This window comes from Atractosteus spatula, chromosome 4 (assembly GCF_055471065.1).
Source record: "Atractosteus spatula isolate fAtrSpa1 chromosome 4, fAtrSpa1.hap1, whole genome shotgun sequence".
Taxonomy (NCBI): Eukaryota; Metazoa; Chordata; class Actinopteri; order Semionotiformes; family Lepisosteidae; genus Atractosteus; species Atractosteus spatula.
Genome location: NC_142709.1, coordinates 73,588,902 through 73,604,817, shown reverse-complemented (window position 1 = coordinate 73,604,817; position 15,916 = coordinate 73,588,902). Strand labels below are relative to the sequence as shown.

Here is a 15,916-nt window from a genome sequence, read left to right as displayed (position 1 = left end):
GAGGCAGCCCTAAGCCCTGTTAAAGCCTGAGCAGCACCTCGTCAGAAACAAACTGTGATGAGGTCAGTCAAGTGTGGATGGTCTTTGCTTGAAGGGGTGGACATACCTGCTGCTCAAACCATGACATCTTTGACATCTCCTATTCACGAAAGAATTGCTTAGGCAGCCATTGGCAGACAAAATCTGACAACCATTGGCAGACAAAATAAGAAATTACATGTAGGTGATTGACATGCTGTTGCATTAAATGGATATGAAATGAAAAATCAGCTTTCTTTCTTGTTGGGAGTGTAGCAGAACTTCTTTTAGCTGGAGAGAAAATGCAAAGGACTTGAAGGGTGGAAGTGATTATTTGTAAAAAATGTTTTTGTTTTTTGTTCGACAGGTAAAAGTTGCTTTAGATGGTCTAATGGAAACCCAGGCTGCTTTCACAGACATAGGAGACTCTGTGTCTCACGTGGAACAACTTCTGAAGGACCTGAAGACATTAGAGGAGAAAGCACAGGTAGACACTGCACCAAACCTTACAGACTAAAACTGATCTAACAATGAAAATTCTGTAAATTCTACACAATGATTTCCATCTCCCAGCATCAGAAAATTGCTGTGTGTGCAGGAAGGGGCTGACTCCATCGCACAGTTAGAAAGAGCCCATCTACACAGTGGATCAGGCAGAGAAGAGAAGGGCTTCTCTTTGCCAAATAAAAGTAATGGGGAAATTTAGGCAGGTGGGATGAAGAAAATATGCACATGGATATAGCCATGGTGCCTGTCCTGTTTTCAAAGGTTCTTAACATGGACTACATGGCATTAACATGTAGCAGAGACCTTGACTTTCCTTCTCCTCTGAAGTAAACAGTATACAACTTAGTTTACCTCATTTTGCAACAGGTAAGTCTATTCATAGCCGACTGTTTGCTCAGCTTGGAGTTCCTGTGTCTTGAGTGCCAGTGTCCTGCCCTGGGACTGTCATTCACAGGATACGTTTATTTCGTGAAACCCTATTCCCAAGTTTTATAGTGTCTCTGTAGTTATTTCCTCTGTGTTTCCATCGAAGTTCATGCTGCAGGTACAGGTACTCTGTGATTAAACTCTCTCTTTGGGGTCACTGTGCGAAATGTTAAATCTGCCTACCAGTCTCCACTTGGGACCAAGCAGTTTTCCTTCGGAAATAATTTGTATGAATGGTCTTCTGTGCCGTGCGTTTTACAGGAATGCTTGGAAAAAGCACAGCTGTATGCAGTGCGCGGGGACCAGCTCATCCAGAGCAATCATTACGCCGTGGACTCCATCAGGCCGAAGTGTGTGGAGCTCAGAAGGATCTGTGACGACTTTACTAACGAGGCGAAAAAAAAGTATGACATACTGGGAAAGTCCCTTGAAATCCATAAACACATGGACAAGGTAAACAGATACCCCACGCTTCAGCTGCTATCTAACAGCAGTGTGTCGGATTCTTTTCCTTTCCATGCTTCCCGATTTGCAGAAGAATACATACAGTACGCTGATCATTGTTTAGGAGATGATAACTGTGCTTGCGAGAGAGCCGTACACTGACAATGTCTACACCTGTTACACCATCACTGTTGAAAAGTCACAAACATAGTGGTTAAATACGTCACTTACGGGTCTGTCGTTCAGACACTCAGATATGCTGAGATAATCACCATTTTAATTGCCTTGTGGTTCTGAAGAGAAGAAGAGAAGTGGAAAACCTGAGGTGGCTATGGCTGCCTCCAGGCCCTGATGAGCTGGCACAGGAAAACCACTTTAAAATAAACCAGCTCAGTGGCACCACAGTGGAGTAGGCAAACAGTTTTCAAAAAGCAGCATTGTGGTTTAGCTTCTAGTAGTATTTATAGCACCATTGACCTTCAGAGCAGCAGCAGGTTCAGAAGCTCTGCTCCTTCCATTCCGAAAAGTGAGTTTAATAGTGGATTGTTATAGCAGACAAGCAGATACATGTGAACACTCTTATGTTAAGCTTTCATTAGCTTATTCAAATTACGATTTGCTGTCGCACATTTAAGACTTCACCTGTGGTAATTCTGGATTACTTGAAAAAAACTGACTCTGAAGCTTGAAAAGCGACAGGGCTGAACATACATTCTGAATGCACACGTAAATATATGTGAAAACATAATAGTGAATAAAATGAATCTGATTGCCACTGATGCATTGTGTGTAAGGTAATTGTTGTATTATGTGAGGCATTGAAGAGGCAAATGTGAGTTATTTCTGGATCACTAAGTATGATTTTGTTAACATACATGCACCACAAAAACAAAAATGTGTGTATTTTATAAGCATATACAGTTGCTGTCCCTCTAAGTCTGGGGTCACAACTGTCTGAGATTTTCAGTAAGCAGGGGTGCTGCTTGCGGGTCTTAATGGGCTTCCCTCATGACAAGGTGTGTCCATGGTGTCCATTGTGCAGGTGCGGCAGTGGTGTGACTCCGGCGTCTACCTCCTGGCCTCTCAACAAGTGGACAAGTGCCAGTCGCAGGAAGGGGCGGAAGCTGCTCTGAACGATATCGAAGCATTTCTCGAGACGGCTAAAGAGAGTGACGTGGGCGGCCTGAAGGACCTTCACAATCAGCACGAGATCATCCTCACTCCCGCCGTCAAGGTGTGGGCCGGGACATCGCTCTCTGCTCCCGCCGCCAGCTCTCCTGGGCTGGCGATTCATGCATTTATTCATTTTATTCATTCTGGCAGGTCAACGTCCTGAAAACCCTGCAGATGTTGGAAGATGTGCAGGAAATGTTTGAGAAAAGACAGGCCAGTCTGAAGAAGCTGTCGGCCAAGCAGACCCGGCCTGTGCAGCCTGTTGCTCCTCGGCCAGAGTCGTCCCCGAAGCGCTCCTCTCCAAAGACGTCCAGGACAAGTGGACCCAGTAAGAGACCAGGGCACGAGACTGGCTGCAAGCACGAGGAGGCTGGTGCACTGAGCCAGTTCTGCGCTTTGTCAATAGCTTGTTAATTTCATAGTCACGTCACGCAAGTCTCCAGAAGAACTGTTGGGAACTGGCTACAGTGTCTGGCTAGAGTAGATGTTTCCAAACACCCACAGCTCTGACACGTTTCAAGCAAGCATGAGCACATCGAGCACAAATCATGAGTGTGTGTCAGGACCGGTTAGGAAAGCATAACTCTAACAGACCCCACCCTTCAAGAGATCCCAACACATTAAAACTCACGATGGACGTCAGAGTAAGTCCAGGAGGCCTTATGGGAGGGATTTTCAGTTAATACACAAATGGACCACTTCAGCAGCTTCCCCATACTGCTGTCAAACTCCCAACCCAAACACGCACCGTGGAAGCGGGAATATCCCCAAACGGTACCAATTACACCCCACGTGAGAATGTAGACTTAACCACCACCAATGATCTGACTAACTATGTCTCACCCACTGTGTCTGTTTACAGTAATAGGGGCCTCAGCTGCCTCCAGCAGCAGGTCGTCTGTAAAACAGAGCCGGCCCACCACACCTCTCCCCCCCGGCCCCCACCCCCCTGCATCCCGATGGGGCGGCGTGCTGGTGGGCCGGGGGGAGTTCAAGCCCTCCTCCGTGAGCTCTTTCCGGGCAGGTGTGGGGGTTGGCCACTCCCCTCCCAGGCTCCCGGGCTACTGACTGGGCCTGGACTCTGACCCATGCTCGCAGAGCCCGGCCTTCACCCTTGGCCGGAGCCTTTACTAGCTAAGCCACCCTGGAGGCCCCAGGTTCGGAATGTTTTTGTTTTTTATTTAGAAGTCGTCTTTCTGAATGTCTAAGAAATTGTGAAAGAATCATAAAGCCTGTGTTTGTCTTTGGTTTTCTCACACATTTGAGTATAAATGATCTTCATGTACATCAGCTGTACACTGAAGAGTATCAGTACCCTTGGTACTTTGCTGTATCTTGCAGATATTGACATGCTTGTCGATTGCCGCCTGTGTTCAGCGTCAGGGCTACTGATTTTATTCCATCTGATCTTGGGCGCTCAGACCAAGGAGTTACTGTCTGCTCTGAGCAAGATAGCAAGTTTCAGTGCTCAAGGGGGTGGCTTAATTATCCAAACATGAAGTTCCCATGGTGCCGGCAGATTTGCGTGCTCTGTCAGACACAGATAAGATAAAGTCAAGCCTTGGGAAAGCTGTCCTGTCGAGGGGCAGAACTGCCGGGGTGCAATGGGAGAGTCGTGGACAATAGATTTGTTTTCACAAGGGAAGGGTGCAAAGAAAATACTGCACAGGGGAGTGATGGCAGAGAGGGCATGAATGAAAGGACCCCAGTTCAGGCTTACTGCTACATGTGGAGCCTCCATTAGAGAGAGGGAAGATTTAGCAGTTGTTGAATGTTTTTTTTTTATAAAAACTACACATCAGAGTCTATACAGTATGTGACAAAACGGGTGTCATCACTTCTGGAATCTTGGCATGGTCTGTTGTTTGTGATTTTTAGAAAACGAGGTTTGACACCAGATCCAAGTCACTGTCTCAAAACGAACCTCTGAAAGTACAGCCCACACAAAGCTTGAATGCATCTCAAATCCACTGGACTATAAAATCTAGTCATTGGAGTTATAGGAGCATTGACTCCATAACAGGCTAATCAGACTTGTTGCATGAAAACAATGTAGTATACAGCTTAATGAGTTTGGGTGTTATTAGTTTCTGGTATTATATTAAAAAATAATAGTTCATTTTAAAATCTCTATAGGTGAACTCCACATTATTGAAATGATTTAGCGAAAACAAGCACATAAAATTGTATCCATCTCATCCCTCTGAAAGTGATTTCAGTCTTTTCTTCCACCTCTCTTTCGTCAGTTCAGTTATTTCAAATGATTAGCTGTGTTTTATCTAGTGAAGAAACATAACTTTCTCTGTCGCAGCACCGAATCGCAGAGTTTCGGACACCTCCAGTATACCCAGAGCACCCACTGAAGCAGACATAGCGAAACGGAAAAATGTCCGAAAAACGAAAGGGGGAATTAAGGTAAATCAAGGCCTGTGTTTTGCTTGTGCAAATGAATTTCACTTGGAAAAAAGACATAGAATCTAACCTTGAAAGTCAGCTATTAAAATAATTCTTTAAATTATTTGTCATAATTTGCATAGATTTAGAGAAGTTAAGAGTACATGCATGTATGACATATTCCTATTAAATATTGCAACAAAATTTGTTTTCAGTTAAAATATTTCAGTTAAAATATCCCTGTGCTTTTGAAATTCAGAAACACGATACCACAAATATCATCTGCTGTTGTAGGGTATACCTCCCATCAAATCACTGCACTGTAATTAGAGTTTCTTTCTATTTCGATTTTCTTATTAAATCAACTGCTAAACCATTCCTTAGCATGAAACTCAAAATAATTTACATTGTAGCAGCAGAAGAAAGAGCCTGAGAAAAGGCAACTCATTTCTGCCTGCGCCTTTGTGCTGCCCAGGAGTCCGGCTGGCACCGCTGTGCGCTCCAGCCTGCCAGCTGAGCGCCGTTTCTGTTCTGTGCTTAGATCGAGGTCATGCACGAAGCCAGCCAGGGGGGCACCAGCCATGTCCTGATGACCAACGAGACAGAGGAGAGCCTGTCCAGCCGCCGGAGGTAGGGCCCATTCGCCTGGGAGCCGGGAGAATGCAGAATGGTGTTTCTCAGGGTGTCTGTGCACACATGTTTGCCTTTAAGTCAGCAGGCAGGACACCCGGATGTTGGCGACGTTTCAGTATCACTAGTGTTCACTAGTGTTAGATTTGAGCTTGTCTGAAATTTCATCACCAGCCCCGCAGAGATCCCACCCGCTCTGGTTTTATAAATCAGCCTACAAAATGGGAATGTAGTATCAGCTTGTCCCATGAAGTCAGCAGTGGCAGGTTCTGGCCCTAAGACCACTAGAAGAGGTTCTCAGTTTCCTTCCAAAGGAGTGAATTACAGAGAACTGTGGATTTGTGCTGTGGAGTTTTCAACTTGAATAGAAATCACTACAGACCTGTTAATCCTACAGCACATTTGCCTTTTTATAATTCATCTCAATGAAAGTCCCACATTTTTTGGTAACACAGATTCTTAACTCTTCATCAGAAAGGTAAAGTGTTACATCAATCATTCTTTCACTTATTTCCAAGAGGAACTCTCTCCATCCATTTGCTTCAGTTTTCTGGTGTGTCTTTTCTGAGGGGCCCCGTGTTTCGTATTTTGATGGAGCGCAGGCAGGTATTATATTGTCATGCACCCACATGAACCCGAAAGCGCTACAATATTATAACTTGACTTTTTGCAGATTTAATGATGGCTAATTCCTATGTGTATTTTTAAATGCCTTTGTTTTGCAAGCCATCTTACTTTACCTTTGTCTTTAACTACTGAGCTGTTATAGAGAAGTAGAAAAGAAAACTTGTGGCAAGTAAAATGCAGTGAGAACATGATAAAGCATGAATCACCCCTTTTGCAGCAAAGCGGATACACAATGCATACATTGATAAAAATGGAGATAAATATTTCTGCAAATTCGACATAAAATTTCACTGAAGAATCACCACTTTCAGCATGGAAAGTGGCCAATAGTGCTTTGTCACCTGTTGACTCGCATTTTATATGCTTATAGAAGGTGTATCTTCAAGTTTTTTCGCTTAACTTAAATGAAGTAAATTGCAGTTGCTTCAAGAGAAATGTATCTAACCAAATTCTATCTTTTGAATTTTCGAATGAGGACTTCAAGAAACTTGATTTAACAAAAAATCAAAGGAAGAGGGCACATTACAAACTGTGTAAAAGGGCACTAGATTCAAAGATAAAAAAGTGTATACTGAGCTTCAGGAGTAGCTGGAAAAAGTTATTAGGATTGCCAAGAGGGAGAAACCAAAACATTTTTTCAAGAACAGAGAACAGGAAATGTGTCTTTTCACAAAGATTGATGTTGTCTGTTTGGATAGTGGGTGAATTCCATTTTTCATACTTATATAAGTCTCCTTAATATATGGAGTTTTGGACAGTGAATACAGTAAATGGTTTGATGGACAAGTCTTGTAGATTATGAAAATATGAAAAGTTTGGCTCAACTAAAGAGACATTATGGAACATTCAAGTTTGTGTGTGGCTACACAATGGTACTGTATGTAGGTTTTAAGGGAATACTGACCGAAAGAGAAACCCGGCACGTTCAGCAACACATTTTAATATTGTGGCTTACAATCTAATGAACTGTCATTTTAGTAAAAATCGTAAAACCTGCAGAGATAGTTATCTCTGTAGTTTGTGGTCTCTTTATGTTTTTAACTTTGAAAAATGTGGAGTCGCACAATTTTGTATCCTGCTCTTTTCTGGTGCTTGAACACCGATACTGTATATCTTAACTGTTTCATAGCCTGAATGTATTGTTGTCAACTGCTTTCCAGAGTAAAACATACTTTGGCTTTTGACTGGATTCATAATGATGGGAAATGAAAATACATATTTATATAGAGAGAGAGTTTTGAATTGGAATAAACTCAAAACTAAAACATTTCCAAAACTAAATTTAAAAACTCAGTGTGATAACAGAGTTGCCATTCTGTCTTTATTTTGACATTTTGAATTTGCAGGTGGTTTGCATTTTTTATTAGTTGGTCTGAATTTGTTATGTCTGAATTTTTTAGCAGATAAAAGATTTATTTTGTCCTCAGATAGGATTTATCTGATTTTCTTTATTGATAATATTATGTCTATAGTATTATCGGCACTAGGGCATCAGACCTGTGGTATCAACAAGAAATTGCTTGACACACTTAAGAATTTGACACAGACTGCCAGATGCTCACTGAGCTGTGTATTTTTATAACTAAATAGTAAGAGGAAAAACATCATAAGATGGACACACAAGTGCATTCATAGTACAGCCCCTGTGTACTCATGCTCAATGTAAACAGTTTGCAATTATCAGCCCTAGGGCTACTCTCACAATCATTCTGTAAAAATAAAATAGAAACAGTAAATTACAGCCAGCATCATAAAACCGTTGTTGTGAAGAAGGTGTTTGCCTTTAGGCAGAAGGACCCCTGGTCTTTCCCCCTCATGAGCTCTTCGCCCTCTGGCTCTGTGACTGGCATGAAGCACTGTCTGCCCCCCATCTGAAGGGGGACTGTGTTCATCTCTCACCTGGTCTTGCAGGTGCCCTGTACTGTAGCTCAGGCACGCCTCTGAGAAAATCTTCACAGTCACTGAAAGCTCTCGTGCAAGTCAACAGCACGACAGCTGAAAGTGCAGGTTAACTCACGTGGACTCGTCACATTGTCCCTGTCACATCTGCTTCGTAGCAGCAGCCGAAGACAAACCTCAGCCAATGCCTGCTGAATCTAAGGCCATCATTTGTTCTTCAGATCCCTGTGAAATTCATTCCCACTCCAGTTCCAACGAATCTGGTTTGGGAGTGATGCCTTACAGACGCTCTTTAACAGAGCGGGATGTGATGTGGTTTCATGAAGACCTTAGAAAGAGTAAATTCTGCCTAAGCTTGTTATTTCAAAATGTTCAAAATGAACAAGTAGAAAATAGCCCTAGTCAATTCAGCATTCGTTCAAGGGATGCTGGTTTGTGTGGGTCGAATTAGACTGCTTTAAAACTGACATTCACATCTGGTCAGTGTCGCAGATCTTTGACCCAGTTCTTGACTCACCCTACAGTGAGCACTGTGCCCTGATAGCAGCAGACACAGAGAGGATTCAGGGACCTGATTTTTAGCTGAAATTGTAGATGCTTGTTCCTATTCCATGTTTGAGTGGACATTTATCACTCAATGCAACATAAAAAAGTTTGACTTTATTTTATCTTCCCTTATGTGGAAGATAACCTGGAAAAACACTCACCGTATTTATGTTAAGAATGCCTAGCTGCAAATGTGAAAATAATATAGCGAAACTAAAAACAACATGCTGCAGGTAATCAATAGAATCAATCAGTATGTTTCTGGGAGTGTACACTATGAAAAAGCTGCCTTGCAGGGGTAAGTGTTGAAATGATATGGTTTACAAAGAAGGTACAGCTTTACAGCCGTACAGTACAGCTTTCCTATTATCCCTGAGGAGGTGTGCTTAACCTCTAAATTGGTGGCCTCCTTCCAGAGATAATGGATATCCTCCACATGACCGTGGGAGGTCATCATCTTGTCAAAGATGCACTTGTGATAGGGAGCCTTCCCCTCTCCTGAGAAGAACACGTGTTCCTGGGCTGCCACCCCCATTTTCACAGCACAGATCCCCATGAAGACGTCATCGATGTAGAGCGTGGCATTGAGAGTTCTGGAAGCTTGGTAGATTTTCTCTGCTACATCCCCTGAGACCACATACCCTGCCCCGGCTGTGTAATCTGGATAGGAGGACCACTGGTACATCTCGTAAGGCACATAGTACTTGCTGTCTTTCCTGCGGATGGGAGGCGCCCCTCTGTGCACGCGCCCAATCCAGAAGCCCTTGACGCCCCTGTGCTCCATCTCCCGGAGGTACCCAACCAGGTTGGGCATGTGGACGAAGATGTCGTCGTCCGCAGACATGACGAACCTGGCGTGGCCGCAGAAGGAGTGCGCCCACTTGAACTGCAGGATCAGCTTGATGGTGAGGTTGTGGAACGCATCGATAAAGCCCTGCTGGACGAGGTCCCCGTGCCTGCTGTCCTCCTCGAGGAGCTCCTTCTGGAACCGTTCTCGCTGTAGGGGGTTTCTGTGCACCCCCAGCACGAACACGACCTTCACGGTCGCGCGCAGCTGAGCCTGTATGTAGGTCTCGTTCCCCCAGGTGGACCGGATTGACCGTCTCCGCTTCACGTTCTCGGGAGGTGACTTCACGAAGAGGAGAAGCAGCACATTCTGCTTCTGGCACTTGCCCTCGTGATTGATCAAGTACGGATAGTTGTGTAGGCTTTCAGCTTCTTCCCGGCTAATGACCATGCTCTTGTTGACGAAGTTGTAGCTGTTCACGAGGTAGCGGTAAGAGTAGGACTTCATGTGACTTACCACCTTGTGATCAAGATGCTCCCAGCAGATGGTCACAATAGACACTATGAAGCACGTTGTCATCAGCTGCATGCATTTCCATTTCCTGACTGTTCTGAAATTTAAAAACATTCTGCAAGCTTCCTAGCTTCCTCTTGTCTCTGTCAGGTCCAGTATAAAGTCTTCGGTGGGTAAACGTTGCTGTTCTTCCACAATGTAAAATGTGCAGTTTGTGTGAGCTCCTTCATATTGTTCTCACAGGACAGAGAAGAGTCAGGGCTCCTAAGAGATTCCACGGGAGTCAGACGTCAGCCAAGACCATTTCTGGTTAATTCGCTTGTCCTGTCTCACTGTCACTCTCTGATGTCCTGGTTTATGACATTGAACAGTGATTCTGTGCTGCTTTCACAAAGACTATTGTAGTGGTTTTTACTGGTGGTCATTTCTTTATTTCTAGTTAGAAAAAAGCACAAAAGGGAAAGGTGTTAAGACCAGTACAGTTCATCATTAAAAAAACAAAATAATCTTTTTAAGGCTCGTCTAAAATAAGGTTAAAAAAAATTGAGATGATGACTTTTTGTTTTAAGTGGTTTTGTATAGGGTGGCAGCCAAAGAATAATGGATATCAAAGCCCTAGTTTGTGCTGGGACAGCTTAAATGACCAAGAATGAGTACTTCCCTGTCAGAAATGCTGATTAAGAAATTGAAATAAGGCAATAACATATAAGGAAATACAATTATTAAGAAACTTGAGATCATGGATGACAAAAACAAATGGCAGTTGCAAAAAATGCACAACCAACATGCAGTCATTCAGGTGTTGTTTACAGCTCTTAAATACAACATTTTCCAGACTCATTGCATATCTTTATGTATCTGTGTGCCTGAGAACATGGTTTGTTTCAAGCAAGTTGGATATCATGTTTTCTAAGCAAATACTGTCTGTATTCGAATTATGTTTGTCTACCCAGAACAAATAAGCTTTATGTTGTACTTATTACTAGCTTCTAAAATTATTAAGTTGTACTTTATAACAAACAGTAACATTTTTGTTTTATACTAGGCACATGTTTCTAGCAGCTTTTTTCAAATGCAGGTGTCAAATGGACCTCCATGACTCTCATCAGTCATGTAGCTTATCTGAATGCAAGCAGCAAAACCTCTCTTATCATTGCAAACAGTGGCTTATTTGAATGTAAACGGACTTGCAAAACTTACAAATCCTACTAGGCATTTTGCAAAAAGCCAGAAAAGGTTGTACAGTAGTGTACATGTAATAGACCTAGCAAATGTAACAGAGCAAAAACAGAGCAGACCATTTAGACATGGTATCACCGGTCTTTAACGCCATGATAGTGTTTTCCACTCTAGCTGTATTGCTTCACTGCACAACTCAGTTTCCACGTTACTCGGCTAGGAACACACCACAACGTCCTACCATGCCCAGTTGTGCAATGGCCGGTATTGCAGTGTCACAGTGGCCACCCGTTGCTCTGCCATGCACTGCTCTGCCACTGGGAGACGCAAGTTTTAAAGGGGACCTGCAGTCCCAGTTTCTCCAAATCTTGTTATCAAAATAAATTAATTGATGGTATCACAAAATTTCGAATTAAGTACAAAATCATTAACTTTTTGAAAGTTAGTGCTGTAAGTCACCATGTCTTCGCAAACCCCTGGTCTTGCCACAGGCGACAGCGAGAGTTCACCGAATCGTGACGTGAAGCAGCCCTTCCTGCTCACTAGTCACTGTAATGAGTCTCATGTAATGAGATGGTCTAGCGAATCAGTAAAGGTTGTGCATCAGACATTTCACCACAGAAATGTTCCAACGTGATCTGCAGGCAGACTTTACGAATAAGTTCCATTTATCAGCAAAACCATCTCGAAGTCGAGAGCAGTATTTCTATTGGATTAAAAGAGATATATTCACAAACCTGCTTGTTTACAGTGTCACAGGGCTGCACACCCCACTGGAAGTTTTGTTGCCTTCTTCACAGAATATGGCCTTGCGCATACCTAGAACTTTGGTCTATTTTGTGATATAATTGGTGGTTTTACAACTTACTGTGTACATTTCACTTTCATTGTGGTTTGAAATGCCCCATTCAATGCTGATCTTTCTGTTCTTTCTAAATACCTGTACGTTTATGTTCCTGAAATGTAAAATGGCATTGAGCATTGCAGATCCCCTTTAAACATGAGAGAGCAGTTCCCCATCCAGCTGTGCATATCTAACACCTGCATGTGTGTTGCTAGCAGGCAGATCACAGTGATTAAATGTGGGGATAGGATATAGAAACCAGCTACAAATTCATACAGTGTTGTCAATAATCATGGAAATAAGGTGCTAGATGCCAGTTTTAGTAATGACTTCACTCTCCAGACATCCTGCAAATGTCTTATTGCAGAGGGCATGGAGATGAAATGAGGACTTTTTTCTTTCATTATAAACCCAGGGGGAGAAACTGACTGGCACTCGTATTACAATACATGCTGAGGCCCCACCTATTGACAGACTGCAGGGCAACGCCAGGTTTCAGGCAGCGCTGTTTGTAAGACTGCTGGGGGGTTGGGGATGGGTTGTGAAACTGGTATTGTGGGAAATAGAAGAGATTGAGAACGAAAACCCAACTTTTCTTTAGCGTTAATGGCACTAAGCACCCATACCCTTTATCTTCAATTAATCATCTCACGGGAACAAAACTGCTTTATGTTTCTAAAGCCAAAAAAAACAGTAAAAAAGCATAGACTGTAGGCTATAGAATTATCGCTAGTCACAAGTTCTTTCCTAAGTTCATTAAATCAAATTGCTCTGAACTAAAACACAATCACCACCTGGCTGGGGAAGAGACCCTGTACCAGACACCCACAACTTTTTATGTAAAATCATGTTTTCAATTCCCTCTTTTAAATGAATCCCCTTAAGTTTCCAGTTTCACTGCTCAGTGGGGAGTAGTCTCCTGGGTTGACAGGGGACTACTGAGGGTTTTATACAGTTGGATCAGAGCTCCCCTCGATCTTTTTAGTTCTAGACTGGAGAGATGCTGCTCTTCTCTGAACCCTTTCGAAGGCACTAATATCCTTATTGTTGATACGGTGACCAAAAATGAACACGATCTTCCAGGTGAGGTGTGTTGTAAAGGTCATGCAGTACTTTACTGCTGGGTTTATTTTCATAATTCCATCTCCTTTTTCCCGGGCTCTGGTGTTTCCATTTTTCCAGAGAGCCCTGCACCATTTCCTGCTCTGAGCTGCACCCGTAGTTTAAACACCCTGTGAGCGCACAGCTCAGGGTCCCAGGAGAGGTTAATTGTGAATGAATATAAAAGTCGATTCAGCGGGAATGCAGCATGGCCCTCAATAATGGAGGGGTTTAAGCAGCAGACAAAACAAAACTGCTGAGAGCTGTGTAACAGTTCTGCAACAATGACAACAGCAACAACAAAAAAATACCATTACAACAGCAAGTCTGCTCAGCCATGTTCCTGAAAAATGCAACAACTGAGCCCTGAGTCAACAGCGATTACCAGCCTACCAGTCACGTCATAAGAAAATGTAAAAACTATTGCTCATAACCGAATGATCAATGATTCAGAGAATGTGGTTTTGTTTGCTAAAAATATTTGTGTGATTGACAAATCATAAAAATATATTTTAAAAAAAATCATATCTATATCCTCCAATATATTATGTTGTTATAATACTTAGAAAAAATAGTTAATCATAACCAGTAGGGGATGAATGAGCCACTAAGAACCCTTGTTAAGTGCTTGAATGCTTTTTTAACAATTTTTTTTGTTTTAGTTGACAGGTTGGAAAATATTCCTTATTTTTTACCATCTGTGAAGAATAAATTACATATCTCATTGCCCCCTTAAAATCTCACACATCAGGATAGGAGCAATCTAGAGAAACCGGTTTCATTTAAAACTGAATCCTGAATTAAAATTCCTCTGATATTTCTACACAAAAACTCACACGTGTAGATACACGCCCACAAATATGTGTTATGTCTGCTGTATTAAGCTATATATTTTTTTAAAAATTGAAATGTGTAATGTGTATACTCTTACAATTCATATAAACTGAAACATGTAGACAACTAACTTGATTTAAGTAGATTAAACATCTCACATTTGAATAATACACTTCCCTAAAGGCAGTGGTCTATGTTTAAAAATTTTAAAGAGTACCTTAAAAATAATATAATGCATTTCTTTCTCCATATTTTCTCCTTTGTAAAAAGATGTTTCTCTTAGTTTTATTTTCGAAAAGTTTTCACTTTAATCATTTTATACTTCTGAACCATTAATGTAGTAAAAGATGAAGAAAAGTATTCATAATAAAGCATTAAATTTCTTGCCCAACCCAATTCTTAAGTATATATTTTTATTATTTTTCAATAAAATCTCACATTCTCCACATTTTACTAATTTTTACTCGCACAGTTCTTCCCCTGAATTTACAAAATCTAACCTCTTTCTAAAACCTTGTACAGAGAAATTACAGACTTAAAATTAATTTTAATTTCCCATTAAACATAAATTGTAGATTATTTGCAGTAATTCTTGAAGCAGAGACTACTGTTTAACCAAAGATGTAAAATATGCAGAAGCAAATATGTCCCACAAAGAAACATGAAAAAGCTTGCATCACATATCACATCAAGACGCTGTCTTTTTCTTTATAAAGTTTTCCTTTGAAAGAAAGGAAAACAAAGCTGAACATGTACACAATATAACCAGTTAAAATATCATTCGATGTGCAATTTTTAAACACCTTTAAAAGGAAATTCCTTCACTGTGCTTATTTTGGAAAGATAACTATACTTAGACTGTAGAAAATAAGTTCGAAGTTTATTTGCCATTTGTAACAAGTACACTGAAATTCTAATCCGCAGCCTGTTCTGTCCGTCTACAGACAGGTGAGGACAACAGTAAATAAAAACCGTTCACAGAGCAGTGCCAAAAACAGTATGATCCAGCACACAACATGACACAGCATACAGTATTGAAAAAAAACTCTCATTTCTGTATAACTAAAATCATTGAATTTGCTTACCAGTGTACGGCAGCCACATGCAGGCCAGCGTCTGTGCAGTAGGTGAGGCAGCAGTCCTGGTGAGAACAGTCTGAGTTGAGAACAGTGAGAGAACTGTGAATGTCATACAGCTGTAGCCGGGCTGAGCTTCCCTTCTGAAAGGAGGAAGTGCTGTTCCAGCCTAGAGATCAGCCCTCGGGCGATCACGGTTCTGTCTCTGTGCCAGTCAGCTGCTGGAAAAGAAGAAAAATCAAGATTAGATAGCAGACCCGTTCTTTACAACCAGAAGCTGGCTTGGTCTTTGTGTCATCTGAACTGGATTTGAAACAGACACTTAAACACAAAGTCTGGAGTTTATTTCCTCTACTGTTTACTTTAAAGAGCTACTAGAGGCCTTGGAAACCACACCCCAACACAGCCATACTGTATACTGTACAGTACACTCCCACTCACCTGCCAGACCTTATCTTCTTACCCACTGGACTGTTCTTTCAGGTTTTGTGTTAGAAAACCTGCTTTTCTGAATCACTGGGGTATCTTGTGGCACAAGTTCAGATGTCTGTGTGTCTTCGGTAGTGTAGTTTGTGGTTCAATCTGTTTTGAAAATTGCATTTTACATTGCTATGCCTGCATAGCCCTTTCTGTTTCTCACTGATAGTCGAATGGATTTCTGTTGGAATCCATCTTCCGGCAGTGAGGTGTGAGGTGTTAGTTCCCAAAGCCGTGAGAAAAAAATTCTGACATAACATTTTGTTTAAATCAGCAGTTTCATTTTCATTCAAAAGTGAGAACAGAGAACTTTATTGTGTTCATACAAAAAAAAAGATATTTCCCTGAAATTACAAACACTTTCTGCCCTTCAGGGGATCTGCACACTAGCAGAGAGCGGAGGGTCAGGAGATACAAGTACTAAGTCTCGATCAGAATAAG

The 15,916-nt window shown here is 41.9% G+C and overlaps 2 protein-coding genes across 3 annotated transcripts in view; one reads left to right on the top strand and one right to left on the bottom strand.

The window, feature by feature from the left end:
- mcf2l2 (MCF.2 cell line derived transforming sequence-like 2) overlaps positions 1-15,916 on the top strand; it is a 64,698-nt gene that overhangs the window by 24,443 nt on the left and 24,339 nt on the right. For both annotated transcript variants that reach the window (XM_088913268.1, XM_088913269.1), the window contains exons 10-15: positions 386-505; positions 1,213-1,404; positions 2,438-2,629; positions 2,719-2,896; positions 4,880-4,983; positions 5,504-5,592. In XM_088913268.1, coding sequence (XP_088769394.1) covers positions 386-505; positions 1,213-1,404; positions 2,438-2,629; positions 2,719-2,896; positions 4,880-4,983; positions 5,504-5,592 — 875 coding nt within the window. The remainder of the gene's footprint in view (positions 1-385; positions 506-1,212; positions 1,405-2,437; positions 2,630-2,718; positions 2,897-4,879; positions 4,984-5,503; positions 5,593-15,916) is intronic.
- b3gnt5a (UDP-GlcNAc:betaGal beta-1,3-N-acetylglucosaminyltransferase 5a) lies at positions 7,775-15,383 on the bottom strand. Its single transcript, XM_088913270.1, has 2 exons — positions 15,008-15,383; positions 7,775-10,399 (listed from the first exon to the last, which is right to left on the bottom strand). The coding sequence occupies exon 2, from the start codon at positions 10,076-10,078 to the stop codon at positions 8,939-8,941; it is 1,140 nt and encodes a 379-aa protein (XP_088769396.1). The 5' UTR covers positions 10,079-10,399; positions 15,008-15,383; the 3' UTR covers positions 7,775-8,938.

Coding starts and splice junctions, on each gene's coding strand:
- b3gnt5a (XM_088913270.1), bottom strand. CDS start 10,078: ATGTTTTTAAATTTCAGAACAGTCAGGAAATGGAAATGCATGCAGCTG.